General features: G+C 35.3%; 1 protein-coding gene across 7 annotated transcripts in view; it reads right to left on the bottom strand.

The window, feature by feature from the left end:
- DMD (dystrophin) overlaps nt 1-22,189 on the bottom strand; it is a 1,147,932-nt gene that overhangs the window by 750,444 nt on the left and 375,299 nt on the right. For all 7 annotated transcript variants that reach the window (XM_041399749.1, XM_041399747.1, XM_041399750.1 and 4 more), the window contains exons 6-7: nt 20,672-20,844; nt 12,190-12,308 (exon numbers count right to left, since the gene is read on the bottom strand). In XM_041399749.1, coding sequence (XP_041255683.1) covers nt 12,190-12,308; nt 20,672-20,844 — 292 coding nt within the window. The remainder of the gene's footprint in view (nt 1-12,189; nt 12,309-20,671; nt 20,845-22,189) is intronic.

The raw sequence follows: 22,189 nt of genomic DNA on the forward strand, positions 1-22,189 counted from the left end.
ATCTAATACATCAGTTTATAAATATTAATCTTGATACTTATTTTTCTAAAGGACAATTATCTTACCGGAGGTAATCTAAAGATTTTTGTAGCCACTCAGGAGAACCAGAGGAATGCAGAAGTTACAAAAGTTAGATGAGGAGATAAACAAAGGTCACATACACAACATTTCCTCATCATATTTAATTTAATTCACTTAAATAGATCTTATACTATTATGGTCTTGTAGATTATGCAGACACTGAAAAAGCAAACACCTTCAGAATTATACAAAATTGAATAAATGTGTTTCTGACTTTGGTCCCAGGTGCAACAATGCTGGTTTCATATTTTTGACCTTAGGAGGCCATTGTCAATTACAAATAGCACTGGAAGCCATCACATCTGTAAAACAACTTCCTTCAGGGATGGGGAACACAAGACTGTTTTGACTTTTAGAGGCCAAAAAATCCTGAATTATCACCTGAACAACAAATTTCTAAGTTAAAAAAAGAAGAGTCAAGGACAGAGCACTAACCAACATCCATACTGATTTGGATTACACTTGCATTTAGTTACATTTACTGTGTTTGAGGGTTGGGGGTTGACATGGCTGGCAAACAAGCCCCATCCATAAGCAGGTTCACTCCCCATGGGACAGGGGAGAAAACTGAAAGTACAAGAGTGAGAAAACTTATGTGTTAAAAGAGACAGTGAAATCACTCACCAGCTACTGCTGCAGGCAAAACAGATGCAGTTCAGGGCACTTGAGTTCATTTATTGCTGAATAACAAAAGCTGAACTTAAATACTGACTTAATAATTAAGAAATAAAAAATGACATGTAAATATTTAGGGGAAAACAACTTTCTCCTCAAAATATCTTTACCAGATCCAACTTCACTTTCAGGCTCACTTCACTTTAAACACCTTGGTTTACCTCCTCACTGTTACTTTTTCTCTTTTTCATTCCAGTCACCTCTCCTCACTTCCTTGTTGCCCCAAGTTCCACCTAGTCCCTTCAGCAAGGCAAAGACACATGGTGTCCATGCTTGGAGATTTCTCCGTTCAGGTAAATTAAAATGGAAGCAGAAATAGAATAGAAGCTGCTCTTTTTTAAAAAATGTAAAATTAAAAAAAAAAATTAAAAAATTAAACGTCAGATTTATTATGTGTGAGTTCTGAAATATGTGAGTCAAAAGATACAATAATTTTTATGAGAATTAAGCTGGCAGCAGATTTTTTTTAGGTTTCTCTGTTATACAGAACCTCTATTACAAAGGGGTTATTAGCCCAAAAATATTATTTCTATACTCATTTGTGTAGTAAAAAGTTGGAAGACTAGCTTTTCTGTCACTCTTAAGACTTTCCCCAAAAAATTAGGATGTCTCATCACTTAAACAAAATGTAATTTGCATGCAAACAATCCAAGAACTGTTTCAGTCATTTTCTACACTATCCTTAATGGAAATATTTCTTCTATTTAGGACACCTTCCTGTACAGCCATAGCTTTAAACATCATTATTTAAAGAAGCATTCACAATGTGTCTTGTCTGTGTTTGTTCCCTGCACACACTGATTGATGAAAGGTGGTCAATTTTTCTGTTGTGTTTTGTGTTTTTTCTTCTCCAGTACTTAATGCATTTTTCAATCCTGTATTTTCCAGAACTGAGTCATTGCTGCTTGCAAAATTTTTAAACTGCTTTTGAGCATCTGGGTCCAAGAATATACTCTGGGCACACACTAACACTACATGTGCACACTTGCACATGAAATCTGACCATGAAGAACACAAAGGACCCATGGTTATTTTGACTGGAAAAATTAAGAAAGAGGGCAGCAAATTACAGTTTGAAGTAGCTTTAGTTGTCTTGCCTTGAGCACAAGCAATGCTTTACAGCCATGCAGGAAGGCAAATCACAGATTGCTGTTTGTCCATTGCAGCTCTGGAGTCATGGATGTCCAAAAGTCAGGGAGGCTGTCCCAGCAAAACAACATTATTATAATGAGGGATTTCAACTACTCTCATTTAAATTGTGTAAGTATTATAATGGTAAGTAATGGAGAAATTTGATTATTTTTTAGATGCCTTTTGACAGTGATTCTTGGAGAAGGCATTCAGCAAATACACAAGAGCCAAAGCGATTTTTTATCATGTTCAGAGCTGTGTGGAGGCTTTGCATAAAAAAAAAAAAATACAAAGAAACACTTCATATGGCCTTAACATACTCAAATTCAACATGACTGGTAATATTCCATTTTGGGCATTGATACAACTATTTTTATTAAATCCATCATTATATTTAAGTGATTTTGAAAAAGAAGACATCTTTGGCTCCAATGCTGAAGTCTTAATCATGTCAAAATATTAGAGTAGAAATATTAAATATTCACAACTTCTTTGAAAATGCTTGAAAGTTTTCTATTTATTTAAGGAAAGCTATGGAGTCATAGCATAGCATAGTCAAGCACATTTCCAGAGTGCAAACAAATAATATTTTCATGAAGAGGAAAAATGGCCAGAAGACATAGCAGAGAGCAATTATCCTTGCCCACTACCAATGCACACAAGCTTTATTCCCTTGCTGCTTGGTGATTAACAGGCAGTTTCAAGAGCATCAGTCCTTTTGCTCCAAAGTAATTTTATTTCAAGCATAACAAGTGATTCACACTATTTTCTCTCTGCTTATCACTGTATGCCTTTAAAACATAATGTGGGTTACCAAAAAGACACTTAAATTGGCTCTTTTAGCCCTCCCTCCACTCACATTCAGGGGATGGCTTTAGTTATGGTTCACATAGCTTCCCCTTCTTTCAGGCTGATTTTTTATGGAGCGACTTAAGCTGTTTGGCAGAGCAATCCCTATGGAACAGATCTCAAAAATATTGTTCACACAAGATATAATACACTTTACTGATACAAACCTTATTAATTCAAAACATTTTTTCCCTATATTGATACTCTTGCACTTAATAATGTATCAACAAATTTTATGATAAGCAGAGGAATCAGAACTAGCAAAAGGTAATCTACAACCTGCTTCCTGCAAGATGCTATGCAAAAGAAAAATCTCCTGACAAATTCAAGCAAACTGTAAGGCAAATGGAATGCAGCCTCTTTGAAAGTAATTCCATAACCAAACATGTCACTCTCTTGGCTGGATTCCAGATGGAAATTGTGGCAGAAATTATCCTGTAATCATTTTATAAAACAGTTACTTCCTACATCTACCAAAAATTAAATACATGTTCTAACATTTATGTCCAGATTATCTTGTGACAGTAATTTTCCCCTGTTTCTTTACACCAAGCTTGCAGAAGTAACTGCCATGAAACCCACTGCTCATTAAGGCACCAGTTTAAAAACTAATAGATGGAAATGGGGGGGGGGGGGGGGGGGAGGGTTAAAGGAGAACAAAGTGCCATTCCCAAGTGCCTTGCTCCTTTAGTTTTCACTTTGTTTTTTGTAAGTGCCCCATCAGTGACTGCCATTTGCCATTCAAACTTTACATAAATTATGTTTCAACTTCAACATCTACAGCTGAATCAACGTTATTCAAGCTATATTGTTTCAATGAAGCCACTGAAAATCACCTACAACAATAGACTAGAGTTTTACACTCATCTAAAAACAGTTTTTTCCTTATTTGCAAAGCAGATGATTCCCAGAAAGACCAAAAACTGCATAACCCCACCATCCTCTATGAAGATTATGATAATACAATTTCTTTCTCTTTTAACAGTGAATGTCAAGGCTAAACATATTTTAAAAAGAACTGAGAAAAAGTAAGCAAGTATCTGTTTCAAGTTTCTGTAGTCCTGCTCTCCATACACTTTCATTTTAATATATTAAGAATGCAAGAACTGCCTGAGGGTAGGTGATTCTTTTTTCCTATTTCCAGAGTCAATCATTTCAAGCATTACTTTGTGTTCTCTTTGAAACTAGTAGAAAATAATACTCACTATATAGAAAAGAGAACATCCTTCTCTCTTTTTTTTTTCTAATCAGATTTCTGTACAGGAAAGTCATTACAGTGCCCAGAATGTCTTGTCTGAAGGATTAACACACACACACAGAGATAAGGAAATTAATTTAGGCTTTAGATATGTTGTCTTGTTAGGGAAGAATGTCAAGTGAAGATGAAAATCATTACAGAGAAAATTATATCTCTTAGAGTCTTTATAAAAATTTTTATCTCAAGAACAGTCATGCTAAAGGTTAGACTATATCTCACAAAGTTGGATGTATGCACACAAACTAGTTTAGACTTGCTCAGAGTCAGAGCCAAAAAAATTAGAAACCCAAAAATTTGGATCTTCTGTGACTATAGATCCTAAGAAGCCAGCTCAGAGATCAAATTCTGATTTAGAAAGTAAATTCCAATTATATTAATTCAAAATCCCAAACTGTCATAGGAATTTCTTCCTTTCATTTATTTTTTTATGGGCTTCAACTCAAAATTGTTTATTCCACCACCTGGTGGATAAACATGTTTCCAATGACCTTCAGATAACAAGAACCAGAAGGAGAAAGTCCAGCATTTCCACGTGGGGCACAGTGACTAACATTTCATATAAGAGGGGGTCAGTGGGAGTAGCAAAGCAAGCATAAATCATTAACATTTACTATTGCCTATTCCATTTCAAATCCAAGATTTTAATCAAATGGCCCCAGCCAACATGGTTGAATTTTAGCAGTTATATATCTTAATGATCCTTCCATTTGTGACCTAAATAAAACGACAGAAGTCTTAAGATACTTGTAGGATTTCTTCCCTTAAATTAGTAATCCCTTTAGCAGATCTTCAAATCACTAATAGACAAATAAGGGTACCTTCACAGTGGAATATGAGCTATGGGATTTATAAATAGAGCAAATTCTTTACTTTAGCAACAAGAAAAAACAAATTGAAGAATATAAAGATATAAAATAGGGAGATGGCTTATTAATTTTAACCAAAGTTCTCCTGTATATTTTTAGAGTATTAATCTCCAAGTGTCAATCTCCCATACTCCACAATTCTTTACACAAACCATCTCTATTTTCAAAAAGTTTTTTGGTTTTCATTTTTTGTTTGTATTTTTTTTTTAATTATAGATATATTTGTACATGTATTACAGTGCTGAAGGTATTGATTATGGAACATTTTTTTGTGATAACTGGTATTTTATGATCAAAGCATTCTAATTTGATCTGGACCTATTCTTAGTTTGAAGAACCCCTCATATACAATAACTAGACTGAAACTTCTTCTAACATATAAATCTCACTTCAACTGAAATTTATTTATAATTACTGCAGAAATTTTGTTGCCTAGGAAAATAAAATGTTTTTACATACTTTTTAAATTACCATGAGACAAAATATCCAATAAAGATATTTGCATTGCTGTGCACCAGCAGAAACTCAATAGATTATATGCTGAACATTTACCTAAATAATCTTTCCTCTTCCTTTGTGATTTTAAGACAGACAAAACTCATTTCATTCTTGGTGTTGATGCATCAGACAAAATAATGCTGTTATAACTGATCCCTTCTCAGTTGTCTTCCATCAGTGATTATTTTGAGCTATTACATACACAGTTCCAAAGGGCTTCATTCATTAACTTACAGAGTTAAAAAAAGCATGCTTAATTCTAGCCTAAAGCATAGACTATGGACATATCAAGTCCCAGAATAAAACAGGAGAACAGCAAAAAAATTAGTAATTTGGCAAAGAAAAACACTAGATTGAACCTTGATTTGTCCTTGAACCTTAACGTTTTAACATTCTTATAGAAGAGACTTATCTAGGAAAAAAAAAAGAAAAAAACAAACCACAGTATTATTAGTGATAGACAGAAAACATCACACATTGTGATGTAGTGGCAAAGAAATCTATGTGATTTTCAGAGCAGACCAACAACTACAATTTGCCAGTGTCCTGAGGCACTGTAATTATAGAATATTAATATGGGAAAATTATTTTATTTTAATGAGTTCTTTATAACAACAAACCAAACAAACCAAAAAAAAGAAAACAAAAAAAAAGGTAGAGAATTGAAAATTCCCAGGTAGCTGAAAGTCCATGCAGCACGGCAGAAATTATCTGCATAAGCAAGACCAGGGGGCTACTTATAGAAGTAGTATTTAGATGTAAAGAAAAGAAGTATTTAGAATATTGCTTTTTTTTGATGTGTCTCTATGCTTAGGGGTGCAAGATGCGTATTAAATCCAAAGCTTTTGAGAAGCAAAAATTGTTAAAAAAATTTGACAGCACAAACACCTCTGTGTTATTTACAGTATCTGCAACACCCAGTCTGCTGCTTCTCACCCTTCTCAACTTGGAAGAAGTTGAACAGGAGTTCTAGCTAAGAAATGACAGAAGACATTTCAGGACCTCATCCAAAAATCTCTCAGCATCACGTGAAGAACAACAGCCATGGTCAGTGAGGCTTATCAATTTAAATAACATTTTTGCAAGCTCAGACACTGTTTTACAGAAACATGCAGTAGTATGTCTGAATTACACCATCACTAAAAATCCAAGATGAATATGAAAATCATCTGGAAATATGAGGATACCTATTCCCTGTTCATATACCCCTACTTGTATTCATAAAACATTTTATACGTGTCAACACTGTTAAATTCTGCACATATTTTAACACAGCTCTCATTTCTACTTGGCTAATGTTGCTGAACTAATACAATAGCAGCTGCAATGCAAGGTTACTACAGAGCTCTTCTTAATTCGAAGTTGACTACTTCAAATTGTATCATAAGCTGCACACCCTTCGTAATAGAAACTCTTACAATTTCTTTTGTAGCATATATGCCCTGCTCCAAAGTAAATCATATATATTTTAGATTTTCCCACCAATAAGAGGAAGGGCCTATTTTGTCCTTGAGTCTCGAAATCTGTAAAAGTTACTGACTGTTGAGTCATCTCTTGTTAACACAATTGCTCACAGGTCAAAGAAACAATAATAAATCTACTCACAAATATGAAAGATAAAGTGGGGTTAGATGGTATCTAGTGAATTTACTACTTTTGTTGACTATTTCTATTTGCTTAAAGAAAAAGCAGAACTTTTGCCTTAACAGTGGGTAAAGAAGAAATACACTTTAATCTTGAGGGTAAATATTTGTTAAAAGAAAGTGCAGAGCAAAATATAAAAACAATAATATAGGTCAGACTAGCAAGAATTTTGAAAATGTGTGTATTACAAGTTTATTAATATAAAAGTTCACCCTTTCCACTGTTAGTTTTGAAGACGTTTCCACAGACCTGCTCTCATCCTGCAGCTCATATCTGTACTACAAACTAAAGTCCTGATAGGACTTGATGGCATGCCTGGAGTCAGGGCTGAAATTTCTGCTGACAAGCAGCAAAGAAGTAGTTAAAGGGTTGTGATGTTAATTGTGAATCCTGTAGACTTTCCTCTTATCTAACCAAAACCATTCCTGGGTTTGAGAACTAAAAGAAGTCTTAAGAAAACCAACAATGCTTTTTAATTTTATTTTCTAACCATTGTATGATTTTTCTGCAACTGAAATAATGATTTCCAGGCTTAAGGGAGCTTTTGTTTTAAACTATTCTCAAAAGCATGATATCAAATGTAGCTCTTGTGCTTTGTATGTCTCCTGCATTAAAAAAAAATAATAAAAAAAAATTCCCCCCCCCCCCACCTTCACACTGTACTGGGCAAAACATCACTAAATTTTAGAGAACAATAGATAAAAACCCCAAATTTCTCATAATTCCTTGGAATAAGACATACCAGCAAGGATATTAAAATTAACTGAAAAACAGTATTACAACTGTATACAACTACTGAGTGAAGGCACAGTTAACAACATCAGGAACTACAGTGCTGAGAGGTTTTTTCCCCTCTTCTTTGTGTTCCAATATGGTAGAATCCACTGCTGTTGAGATACAGAAGTATGGGAAGTTAAGATCAAACAAAAAATTTATCAAATGAAAAACTGTCTGAATCTCATTATCACTTAATAATGGTGCAAAAAACTCATGTCATCAGTGCAAATTAAGGAAAAAATACGGAAACTATGACTGGGAGAGATTAAATGAGTTTTTTTTAATCAGGCTACACAAAGTATAGGAAACTGGATAATTACTTTACCTAAAAAGGACAGCAGAAATTATATAACTTCATAGCCAATTCATTATCAGGCTAGCACAAACAAGCACAAGGCCCAGGAAAGTGACAGCAGGGAAAAGTTCATTAAACCAGGAATCAGATGTTCATTGCTAGAAGGAAGCACACAAACACTTCTGCTGCTCCCAAACCAGCGCTCAGTCGCTGTAACGGGGAAGAGGACAGCTCAGATGTATTCCTAGATGCATTTCTGAGAGATCACTCCCTACTTTTCCTCAGATCTTTCTGCTCCAATGTGGCATGAGTATTTTATGGCAAAGTAAAACATAAATGCCATTATACAGCCAGTAACATGCAACTGTTGTGTTGCTAACCACAACACATGTAGCTGTTAACTTGTCCTATTCCTTGCTTGGTTAAAATTTCTAAAGATGTTCCAGAAAAAGTGAACATACAACAAGGAACAAAAAAAAAACTTTAGCATATTTTCTGAAGTTTGTTTGTGAAGACTGGAATCATGTTCCTCCATAAATTCAGTACAGATAAAAAGTTTACAAAGAACCATTTAACTACTTAAAAAATGTAAGCCCAGGTTGTTAGACATTTTTAATAGAAACAGAGTAATCGTAAGAGCTTGATCAATCACTTAAGCTTTAACACATACAAATTGAAGTTACAGATATCTTCATCACTTGGTTAATTTGCTTAAGATATTTTAAGTCTTTTGCCAAAATCGTCTTAAGTCAGATCTTACCAGCAAAGATGGTAAATATCTTCACCATCAATTGATGATGAGACATAGCAATAGCTTAAAATAGTAAGTGTGAAACATATGGAGTTAATAATTTAGAAAAGTATTCAGAGGTTATGTTATTTATACCTAAACTACTCTAAATTCAAGAGAAAAAAGAAAAACAACCTGGACTACTTAACGCTGAAAACAATCAGCCAAAATTTCTTTTAAAGAGGGCAAGTCAAATGTACATCCATAAAACCACAGTTATCAGAAAGGAATGACAAATCCGTCAGAAATTTTCCTCAGTTGTGTCAAAACTAGTGGTTTTATTCTTAATTAAAAAAAAAAAAAAAAGAAAGAAAATAAAATAGCACTTAAAAAATAGACACAACTGTGGTAGAAATTTGCCATATACCAGCTTTGCCATTCAAATCTGACCAGAAATCAATATATAAACAATTTGGGCAAATAATATTTGGCAACAAATACTAGTTTGGAGCAAGTAAAGCAAAATATTTATTATTTGAAAGGCTCACAGAGAGCATTATTGAGACTTAAAATATCTTACCTGCATAATCACAAATGCCTTACAACAGGAGGTCATTAGGAATTACATTAGGATACTTTGGCCTAAAAACTTCTATTTGCAAACACATTTTTTCTTTTGAATCTTGCCCCCTAATATATAGGCCTTTAACAACTTTCTTCTAAATAAAACCTTCTAACATCTACCAATTTCCTCTACCTGATCTTGTGTTTTCCTCTTGTCATCTTTCATACTCTACAGTATGAAAGTACAACAGTAATGAACACCAGATAGACATTTAAACCTACTTACTTTTCACTCACTGACATGATTCAGTCAAAAAGACCACAAATATTTTGACTTGGAAGGGACTCAAGGAGATCACTGAACCTAATTACCGGCTCCTTGCAGGACTTCCTAAACTCTGATTAAAAAAAAGCATTCCTAGCAGCCAGTATAAGTAAGGGCATTATCAGGAATGATCATCTCCACATGAATCCAAATCCAATCCAGATAAAAAAGCTTTAACTTACACAACATAGCTTTTACAAGAGATACCTAGACGTAAATTACCTCCACCACTTCGATGACTGAAACGGAGATCAAATTCTGAAAATATTTTTAAAAGCTGCTCATGTAATAGACTTAAAATATCAAGAACCTTAGTAATAAACTGACTGTTTCTCGTGGGACAGACTTTAAATATCAGCAACCTCAGAAACAAGCAAACTTCATATATAACCTAGAAAACCTGTTTGGCTAAGTGTAAATATTTACTTTTCAAAACCTAATTGCTAAAATAGACTCCCCAGACATCTGTTTCAACAAGTATCAGTCATCAGTAATTTCAGAACACAAATCACCCCAAACCTTTTCTGACTACTACATTGGCTGAAGAAAAATAGGCTTTTACTGAGTAGTGGCTTCCCTTCCACTTAATATTTTCAAAATTGAGACAGCAGACATTTAATGAACAAAACGAAACTTTAAAGTGTTCACAAATTACACATGTGCTGTTTTGACAGGTATTAAATTACACGAAAACAGTGTTTCACCACTGCATACTCCCTTTTGCTGTAATACATTAGCACTTTGCAGCAAGAGAGGAGAGTGCTCTTACACAATATGGTGTTAGGAGATACCTGAGTACCTAATTAGGAGACTTGATAAATACACAATGTAAAATTGCAGAAAGAATATTCTAGAACCTTTAAACAAGATTTCTCCCTTGCATGCATACCAGAAATTCTGGATTTCAATCTAGAACTAAATTTACTATCACAAACAAAACAGTTACAGTTCCTCATATTCATGCTTTCACATAGGTACAAAATGTACTTTTCCTTTGGAAATGTTTACAGAGGGGAAAAAATAAATAGGTGGCTAGCACTGTAAATTACAACACTGAATAGCAAATAATTTCAGCAGACATTTGGAAAACCACCAATGTTTTTCAGTTGTTGGCTAAACAACTCCAAGTATCTTTGCCAAAACCAGAATAAAATGTCTAATCAGAAGTGACTCTTGCATAGAGAAAATAACTTATTCACTAATCTATTTTCAGAAGAAAGTTTAACCAATTATAGAAAACACTGTGACTGCATCGATTCAGTTGCACAACTCAGTTTTCAATTCCAATCTCATTCAGAGTTTACAAGCTCAATCCCATGCTTTAGCAAGTAGAAAACCTCTTCTTCCTCCAGTGGTTCACCAAAACTGAGTTCTAGAAATTAAAGCATGTACTAGGCAAGAAATGCTGTGCCATTCAACTACATATATGTTCAACATTTTTCCTAGAGAAATACATGGATTACGAGGTTATTAGTCAACAATTGAGACATGTCCAACTATATTTAAACATTTAGAGACTCAATTCTATCTTTAAATTAATTCGTGCATTTTGTTAAATGCTACCTCTTCCCGTGAAAAACTCACCATGAGTGAGTCACTGAGAATAGCATAAATGTATAGAAAAGTTCATTTATAAGTAGCTTAATAAGAAATTTAATGAAAATACAGTAAAGGTATCATAATATGGGAAAAAAGTGACAATCACCTAACTATGTGGACACAGGTGAGCTTTATATATATACACACATATATATGTATGTTTTTGTGTACACATGTATATGTATATATAAAACACAATAACTGTTCCAATGATCTTGGAATAAAGAATGTTTTAGGAATCTCCTCTGAGGAAAAATAACTAGTCTGTCAGCAAAGCAGAAGCTATGCCAGAGAATTTATAGAAATGTACGAAATTCAAATGAACATGTGAGAAATAAGGAACCCTTCAAACATGACTGCTTAAGGATGTATAAAAGACAGTCAAGGTAAAACAGGTAATCCTATTACAACTAAGATTAAATGACAGTGATATGAGACATGTCATCCTAATAAAATTGTAATATACAGGGAAATACGTAATCTTTAAAAATATGAGTATCCAGAGTTTGAATACATGTTTCGGAAATACATTAAGAGGTCATTTGAACTCAAGATCTTTCCAGAAGATACAAAAGCTGCAGATGCTCTGAATCTTCAAAACAGAAATCAACAGCTTTCTGAGATCCAATTCAGTGCATGCACATTAAAACTCTGGTCCCAATGCTAAAGAAAAATGCTTTAGAGCACGTACATACAGGCAGCTTTATGCTATTTCAATAGAGCACAAAGGTAGCAGTAAAAGTAAAGGATTTTGCTTCAATTTATAATTTGTCTTTCAAAATGTTAAATTCTTGTGCCAAAAAAAAATATTCAAGTTGATTTATCATCAAATGCATGGCGATACTGTTTTTTTCACTTAAATAAGAAACAAAAACACCAAACATAATTTCCACTAACCTTCAGGATCAAGGAGTTTCTCTATTCCCAGGTGTTTCCTGGCTGCAGTGAATGCATGGTCTAGTCGTTGTACAGGTGACTGCTGAGAAGCAACAGCGTTCCAATCAAAAAGGTCTGGTCTAAAGCAAAAAAAGGAGGAAGAATAAGTTTTTTATTTTTTAGTCTTACATTTACTCATGTATTTCTAAAGCTAACAATCAGCATCAAATTTTTTATTCTCATAATGAAAGATCATGTTAATTGACCTGGGACTAATGAAGCTCAGTTTTGAATGGGTTTTCATTCCATTCTCATCCATGTCCACCACAATCACATTGTCCATATTTATTATTCTCCAACACGTCCCATCCCTATAACCTCACATCCCTGAACCACTACTGCTCTCCCGCACAGCACTGTGCTCCTGTCACTGGCCACAATGCCCACAGCACATTGGCTCCTTAATTCCAGTCCCAAATAATGCTTGGGTGGGAAAGATCAGGTGCTGTGGCCATGCAATCGGGACTGGCATGTGGCAGGACAAGCAGGACAGAACTGCTGAGGCCATCTGGGGGCCTTCCTCCTCTCCCCAGCTACCAGTCTTTCACTTCAATTAATATTTCTAAGAATGCAATTGCTTCTGAGATTACCAGATCACTGTTACAACAGATAAAAATAAATCAACAGGTTAAAATATCCATAGAATCATAGAAAAATTTAGGTTGGGAAACACCTGTAAGAACATAGAGTTCAACACTTACCCTAACACTGCCAAGTCACAGTTTATATGCTCTTACAGGAAAAGACAGAATGACCAAAACCGAATTATAGCTCAGATGCAGTCTGGGATCTTGTATTAGCAGCTGCGCTATTTGCAGTATAAATAATGTTAATACAGCACAATCTTTGGCTTTTCATCTAAGAGTTATCCATTAGGAAATCAGAATTTGTTATCAGGCACTCTGGAGAAAAAAAGTTTAATCAAATACCCTGTGATTACTATGCATGTAATATGAAGAAAAACAATTATGCTATTTGTGACTTCTGTGTTCTAAATCAGGGGACATTTAAATGTATCATTTCAACTACTGACAAATCAAGCACATTATTTACACAATTTAAATTTTTCAATTAATGACAGGTTTACTCACATTTTATTAATTTTATGAGTTAATTTAAAAAAGTATCCTGAGTTACAATAAATGGAAAAATGTTCACTACATCATATTATAATTATGTCAAGAGAGTAAAGAAAAAAAATATCCCTTTACCTAGCAGTTATTCTCTAGTTATGTACCTTTACTTTCTAATTTTTTCAGAGAGGGGAGTGATTTACATACTAACAACTAAGTTATTCCAAGTTATTTTGCTCCTCTCTGTATAGATACTTAAACAGTAGCGTTTTCTCCCTCCCACATGCAGAATAAGCAAAATACTGATTAATTTTAATTTAATATTAAATCTGGCTGGGAACAGGGTGGAAAAGGAAGGGGAAACTTTGGTAATAATCTCTGGGTTTACTCTGTGATCCCACAGACTGCCTTGTGTACTAAAACACAGGCATGCAAAACACACACTATGAGTACATAATTAGTAAAAAATATTTCTGGCCATTTTCCTTTAGCTGGAGCTGGAGTTAGCATTGTTCATAGCAGTCTACATGATCCTGTTTTCTTTTTACAGCTAAACTGTGTTCAGAGAAAACCAGGTATTACCAACGGCTCCTTAAACAAAACCAAGATCTCTTTTCCCCTTCACTCTACCTTCCCCAAACCAGTGGGGGACGGATGGGTAAGAAACTGGGAGGGGACATAGCCAGGACAGGTGACCCAGCCCAGTAAAAGGGACACCATGTGCCACACAACTTGCTCAGCCATCAATACCTGGGGAAAGGAAGGGAATGAGGCTGGGGGGTATTTGTCTTGGAAGGTGTCTCCTGCTTGAAGAGTGGCTGGGTACCAGTTACTCCCTTTGCATCACTTGTTTTTCCATTCTTCTTACCTCCATGTATTAAAAGAGTCTCTATTTTGACTCAGTGGTTTTCTAGCCTTCATTTTTCCTATTCTCTTCCCTGTCCTGGGGGGAACAGGAGGTGAAGCAATCAAGTGGCTGTCGGGTGCTCGCCTGCTGGCTGGGGTCAAGCCACCACACCCCTACACCTTATTCTGCCAGCACACAGATATTACTCAAATCCTTATTCAAAATTTAACGCTAGGCACAGGATGCACAAGCTCATACATCAAATTTCGCTAAGAGAGCACTGCAGTATCCAAAAAGCTGTCTATTATGACGGTCTTAAAAAGCTTGGCAAGGATGTGTTAGATATATACTATGAAGACTAGAGTATAAAAAGATTATTTGGTAAGAAAAGCCATTAGGACAAGGAGAGGAAAGAATTGTATCCAAAGTCCTACCTTCTCCTCAATTTTTTCTTTTTCCCTTTTTATTTTTCTCTTTTAATTTGGCTTGAAGTTATAAGCACACCTGCAGTGCTCAGAACAGCACATTATCTTCACCATAATCATTCTTGTTTGGTGATACAATATTTTATATATGGGAATATACTTTTAATCAGTCAAGACTCCACTGGGTAAGAACATGAATATTTACAATTGCTCCTTGAGGAATGCCACAATATTGTCTTACCCCTCCTGAGAAAAATCTCTATCATCATTAATAATATCTTAGATAGTCAATTTCATTCAATTTTTCAGTTGTGTAATCGAGGAGGGTATTTTCAAGATAACCTACCAAGACAGTCTAAAATTATTATCATGATATCATCTGTAGAGGTAGGACTCTCAATACAAGACACACAGAGTCTTTGTTAATTTGTTTTTGTGGGTTTTGTTTGTTTTTCTTTTAAAAAACAAACACTCCAGCACTCACAAGAGTTTGAAACATCACATCTTAACACCTGGGTTGAACCTGAATGATGCCTGTGTAGAGGATATGCAGCATCTCTCTTCACTCATTACATTACAAAAATTTGAACCCTCTGAGAAGCCAAAAGAGAATTAGTAAGCAGTATGTCACTATCAGATTTCTTAGCAATTTTCTTAGCATTGTACAGAAAGCAGACAGCACAGATTCCAAGACAACTTACAAGTATATGGCCACTTACTGCAACTCAGTTCTGAGAAGTAGCAATTTAATTAAAATAAAAATAAATTCAAAAATCTCTCTCTACTCCAACAGCATTTTAAATTTCCAGATTTTCATATTGTTGAAAGATTATGCTGCTATACACATTTCAGTAGCTGTATCACTAGAATAACAGTGTCATAATGTCAGCTTGAAGCAGCAGCTTCTCAGTACTATGTGTAAGGATGATTCACTGGGTGTATTTATGTGGCAATACTGCCAAGTGTGACTGTGGGAAATATTATAGCCTACAAGTTTAATAATTGTAGTAAGTGGAAAACAGCTTTTGAAAATCCCCAAAACAAAACTGATTTTCAAATTACAACTGTCATTAGCTTTCTAAGGAGTTTTAAATACAGGATTGAGAAGGTATGAAATAGTAAAGGAAAGATATGAAATGGAATACTGATTGTCTGCCTTCATTTGTCCTCTCCATATTGTTCAAATAATACCAAGGGACATGGAATTTATTCTCATATCTGCAGCTTGAGTCTTGCCTGAAAGGGAGCAAACCCATGGAAAAATAACTAGCATTTCCTCACTCCTCTTCCTGAACAATACAACCATACACATTTTCAAAGAAGTTAGAATCAAGTGGAACATGCTGAACTTTATCTAGCTGTTCACCGATCAGCTCAAACAGCACTGGTCTTCGATTACTTTATGACAAGACCACGGAGAGCCAAAATTAAAAAGATTGAAGGCTTCAATGGAGAAGTTTACATTGTAAAAGTCAAACTTTCTATTGAACATAAGGTAATTTTTGTACCCACAGTTCTTCCCTATCACTAGCATAAATATAAACAATAAAAACAAAAACAAAAAAAAGGGAAAACAAACCTGATTTTTTTCAAAACAGATTTCAAAGAAAAGTAAAGTAAAAAAAAGAGACTCCCTACATCCCACTGACCCCCAATTACACAACTTACAACAGAGCTCAGCCAGAGCGATAAAATTTAATCTGGAGTATATTATGGATAAACAAATCCTACAGACTTCTATGCAGAAATTAAAGTCACAGATAAGACAAGCCACAGTTTTCCGTTATTGTACACAGAAAATAGTCATATTTAGACCATAAAACTTATCATTGTCATTTCAATAGAAAAGCTGTGTGTTTGTTGCTTTAACTTTTTATACAAGAATATCTTGTATGTCTTCAGAACTCTCAAAATTTAAAAAGGTCAGGAGAGAGTAACTGATACATAACCTAAAAAAAAGTTTGCTAAAAAAAAAAGTTATTCTTTTCATACCTCTTCACACCACTGTTTTTGCATTTACATTTCCTGTAAATTACTGAAGAAAACTCTTTTTTTTTTTTTTTTTTTTTTTTTTTTTTTTTTTTTTTTTTTTTTTTTTTGCTTCTGCCCAGGACCTCTTTCTGATGTTATTTTCTTTCCCTTCTCACTCTAGCACCCTGAAGCAGAAACAGCTGCAGTGAAGTAGTCATTTGTAAGGCAGTCACCTGGCGTAAGTTCAAGCATTTTAAAGAAGTAAGGAGGGAGATAATGAATGCCACCTGTTCCCACTTCAAAATCCTGATTACAGGACCAGGGAAGAAAAGAAAAAGAGCCACAACAAATTTGGAAAGAGGTAAAGCTCTCTCTGGTATCTACATAGAGGAAAAGGATTTAAAGAACTAAATGGGGAAAGGTCTTTGTGATCTGGAGCCTGAAGAAGGAAGCGTTTCAACTGTAGAAGGACTGACCTCTCTTCATCAGCAAAATATTTTAGTTTCTGTATATTCCTAGGGTGATTGGTGCCACTCCACAGCTGTTGCCTTGTTTTTTTCAGTTAAATGCAGAACATACCATTCAAGAGATCATGTGCCAAGCTTCTATCCTGAGAATTCATCCTCTGGGCTCACTAATGTCCCCTTGGAGATCTGCCAGGTGACCTGTGTTTTACTGTTTCTTGCACTCAGTATTGAAAACAATTGCTAAAGAGCCTAAATGTCCATGAAGACATGGTGATTACAGAGATGGGAAAATCTACCTAAAGTAACCCCTTAATAAAATGATGGAGAAAGAGCATTAGAAAAATCAGATCCAATCAAAATAGCAAGCTGAAAGCTAGGGATTGGTGTGTTAGAAGATGTGAGAAATAAAGCTTCCCACTGCTCTCACAGCATACTACGTGGTCAGTGCTTCATGATAGTCTCTTACTTTATCTCAATCCCTTTAGTGATGTACTTAGAAAATTCATCCAGATGCAGATTTCACATTACTGTCCAAACCTCTTTAAAAAAAAAAAAAAAAAAAAAGACAACTACAAACCAAAACAAAAAGCCACCTGTTCATCACTGAAAACATTATATAAGAGGAATGAAAATATCACCACCCATAAAGGAAAGGGATTGGTTTGAAAAATAAATAGATTTAATGCTACCTCAAAATCTACCTGCACTTTAAAAGAGTCTAAATATTACGGAAAAAGACTTTGGGTAGCATCATTCTTTCAGTGTGGGAGAGATTTTTGGTGTTTGGGGTTTTCTGTTGGGTTTTGGAGGTTCTTTGGTTTGTTCTTGGTTTAGTTTTTGTAGCGGTAGACTAGAAATAAAATTGGGAAAAAGTGCACACACTAGGCACCGGGTCCGCTGTATGAGGTAAATATCATACCTGATTTTCAAACTATAGCTATCCTTCCTTGTGACTAACTCTGCTTCTATTCCTACCAATGCAGAGGAATAAAGTCAGACGATAAAAAGGAAAGAAAGAAGAGAGCATCTAGACAAAACTTTATGGAGAACAAGGAAATAGACAAGAAAGAAGCGGAACAGGACAACTAGAGAAATAGGGAATTCTAAAAAAAAAAAAAAATAAATAAAAACAAACAAAAAAACTAACTGGAAAATTTGAACAGGGAAAACAGAGGAGCTAAATTCAGAGGTGTTTGTTGAGTGTTTATCGTTTTATGTAAGTAAATCACAAAATATTTATAAAGCATAGGATGTGTGAGTCACTCGGTTTCTCTGAGAATTCATGTAAATCATGCTTAGACAACTTTTCTTCAGTGAGTATTAAAACTGTCTTGTTTAGGCACTAAATCTAAGACACTCTGACACCAAAGTCTCTAATGTACCTGCATCTTAGAGTGATTGAATTAGGCTCCTTAGAGAAGGTTTTTTTATTATTATAGGATAGAGTTAGGAGCTCCCAAGCACTGAATGTCCTAGTGTGCCTATTTAATTTGTTCCATCTGGAATCTTGAAGGAAAATTCAGTGTTCCCACATACTAAACATGAAATGCAAAGTCAACAAAAATCAAACATCAATGGTTCATCTCAAAAATTACTGCATCAGGGCTTTGGAGGAAATGAGGAAATGAAAGTCTCTCAGAGAACTTAGTGATTTAAGTCCAGAAAATGACTGGTGTCATTGGAGACTTGCCTCTGGGAATCTGACTGAACACTTGCCATTTCCCAGATAAGTGCAGTAACTACTGGGCAAGAGACAAGACTTCTGTAGAGTAATTCTTCACTTCTATTGAAAATAGGCTCACTGTGCAGAAAGCTATGCAAGATTTATGGCAGCAGACAGAAGAAGAGCAAAAGCAGCCTTAAGTTTTGCAGCCCTGAATTACAAAACCTGAATAAAGCGCATAAATTCCAGTAAGCAGGAAATGAATGTTCATCTGGTGAACTTTGCTCTGAACTGAACACAGCAGTGCATAAAATCTGACAAAGGACACAGAAATTTGTCTAGACAATCCCAGCCTGGTTTACTGGCAACTGCACTCCTCAGGCAGGGACTGATCCTGAATAAATTCCTCTGTTCAGACTTCTGAATACATTCCTACAGAGAAGGACAAAAAGGAATTACTGATTTCAGACATCAGATATTACATGGTCCTGCCTAGCATGCAATATGAATATCTGAGTATCAGATACCCTAATCAGGGAACAGACAGTCTGATATTGTTTCTAGGCAGAGAGATGTTGTGGAAAGATGACTGGGGGTAAAATCAGAGGAAACTGAGAAGTTATATTCACATCCTAAGAGAGGTTACAATGGTATGGGAATTTTAGGGAAAAATACCGTTTTGGCTCCCTGGACGGAATGTGGCTGGTGTGTTTGAAACCCGTTCTAAGATGATTCCCCACACAGTGGGATTGTTTGTCAGTGTTTCCCATTGTCTTGGGATTTCAAAGCCATCCTCACCATCTTGCCTTTGTTCACATGGAACAGCATGTGGAAACAGTCACATCTTGTCTTTGTCTGGGGAAGCCACATGTACGTGACCTGCAGGGAGCATGCATCATCTTCTTCTTGTCCCGGCTGCCACAGGGAGATAAGTCAAGGGGGTGACCATCATTTTTGTGAGAAAAACACCCTCTTTCTTTATACTTTTTGTTATCGTTATTGCTGTTGTTGCTGTGCATATTTCTTATTCCATTGCTGTTTGCTTTCAGCAAATTGTGATCCCAACCCAAAGTCTGCTTTTGTTCCTCCCTTGCCAGACGGGGCAGAGAGGAGGGAGTGGCTTATTTGGAGTTAAATTTCTGGATGGTGTTTAAACCACTGCACAGTTAAAAAGTTTAACTGCCTAACAACTTGAGCAATCAGCAGCCTTGCAGGACAGTCCCCTTTAAGAGAGAAGTATATACTTAAGGCATCAGCAGTAGGAGAAAGAGGTTGGCAGTTTCAACACGTTGGGAAAAGCAAGCCTGCTTTAGAAGCAGCAGTGGCAAGAACTGGGTTTTTTAGATATATTGACTTGTACATCTTCCTTAAGCCACGTACACAGAACCCCCAGAGAACTCTGAATCTCTAGAGGTAGAGTTTTATACAGCATAGACTAGAAGAAGGCAACTTCTGAGAGAGGCTAAAAACTCAAATCAGTGGTGGAATAACATGAAAGATTTTGAAAACAAAGGCTACCTTCTCCAGCTGTGTCCTTGTGAGGCAAATCCATACTTTCAATTCAACAGCTATGAGAGGCTTTCAACAAACACCACATTTTCCCCTTATAAGTGCCCACAGGAAAATCTCCTTCTCCCTCTGGGACAGCCTCAAAGGCTGAGTTTTGGATCTACTCCTTGCTCTTCTGAAAAGTTTCCAAGCCTGTACTCCTTGAGACTGTCTTCTTGGTATACAGACTGAAATTCTAGAAAGGGATCTGAGCTGTGTATATTTGGCTGTGCTGCGAAAAGCTCTCCCTCCATGAGAGGATTTAGTATGACACAAAACACAGCACCCAGGTCAAAGCAAACAGCCAGTCATTTAAAAGAATGCTGAAACTGCTGAAACACCCACAGAGGAAGCAGCTAAACCCCCCACATAATAGACAGACCGTCCTCAAGCCCTGTACAGCCATCTGTCACAAGCTTACTGAAACAGTGAAAAGCTGCTTTTCCTACCTGTGGCTGTGGAGGAGTGCGTTGAAAGCCAATCCATCAGACCAGCTGGTGGTGAAATTGGTAACGTTGACCTGTGGGTAATTGCGAGTCGATTGACGGACCCAGCTCAGCAGAATCATCTCACTGTTTGTCTGCTGCAGCCCAGCCATGATGTTTTTCATTACATCTTTGACCTGCAATAAAAGACAGAATTTGATAAATTATTGAATTTATTAAAAGGTGTTTCTTTTCTTGAAATGAAAAACCTTCAGTTACATAAATTTCAACTCTAAAGAAAAGCTGCTAAGTAATTAAAGAACGTATTTGTTTTCACAATATAATGACAGCAATCAATTCTGAATGCTTAAAGCCAACAGCTACTGACATGCATGAATTCATTCATCCCTGTGCCACAGGTGAAGCAGGGACAGAGAAAGCACATTTGTTAGCATAATTTGTGGTAACAGAGTTCTTTCAAACTAAATGTTTCTCCTTGTGGTTTTCTTTGATCTGGAAATACATCCTTAGTTAATATGACACATTACAGCAAAAGTTGATAAAATGGTGAAGAGCATAAACAGTGGATCATGTTGTTGACTTAAAGGTGCAAACTATATTTGCATACATGTACTTGGATAAAAATTCAAACTCATTGCATGCATTAAGAGTATTGCATATGTTTCAATTTTATTATTTTAATGAAGTTAATATTCCTTTTTCACTAGAGAGAGTTTACCAATCTACAGTTACTATTTTACAAAAAGCCTAAAGGCTTTTATAAATATTATCCTGGAGTTTGGCATAATGCAGTAGATATTTTATTTCCTATCAATTCCTTTACTAGTAAAAGAGCACATAAAACTTCTATTAAGAATTATTTTCCTGTAAAGTAGCACCTTTTAAATCATTTCTTTCCCCATATATCTTTTAGAATAGCAGCTCTTTTAAATTATTCCCTATGATATAATTTAACTATAAAGTTGCTTATTGCTGCTTATTCACTTAGGGAATATTGCATTTCATTATCATTTTCCTCTTGAATTGCTCTGCTGCCAATCAGTCAGTCAGAGAACAACATTCATGGCAGAATCTACTTTATGATAATGTCTGGACCACTTTGAAACTGTAAAAGTTGTAAGATAATATGCAGAAGCTGTAATCTGAAAGAACAGTCAACAAAAACAAGGACAATTAATTATGGTGATATTATGAAAAAAACTGAGATAACCTTTTCTTGTTGTGTATGGTTATTTTCTCACTAGTTTCACAGAATTAATTCAATAATTTGATTTTGTCAAGATACGAATTACTGAAATAACATTTTGGTCTTGCATCTCAGAAGCATATTGACCAAAGAATATCAGCGCCCTTAATTTTCCTTTTGAGACTTAGGTGTAAACTTTACATTATATGCTATTAATTTCTAAGATGGAAAGAGAAATTCATCCTCTAAATTTCATGGGATATGTTCCTGACTTCAGTCTTAGATTTTAATTTGCACCAATGAAAATTAATATAAATTATGTCAGATAAGAATAG

Source organism: Onychostruthus taczanowskii, unplaced genomic scaffold (genome assembly GCF_017590055.1).
Source record: "Onychostruthus taczanowskii isolate IOZ18803 unplaced genomic scaffold, ASM1759005v1 scaffold17, whole genome shotgun sequence".
NCBI lineage: Eukaryota > Metazoa > Chordata > Aves > Passeriformes > Passeridae > Onychostruthus > Onychostruthus taczanowskii.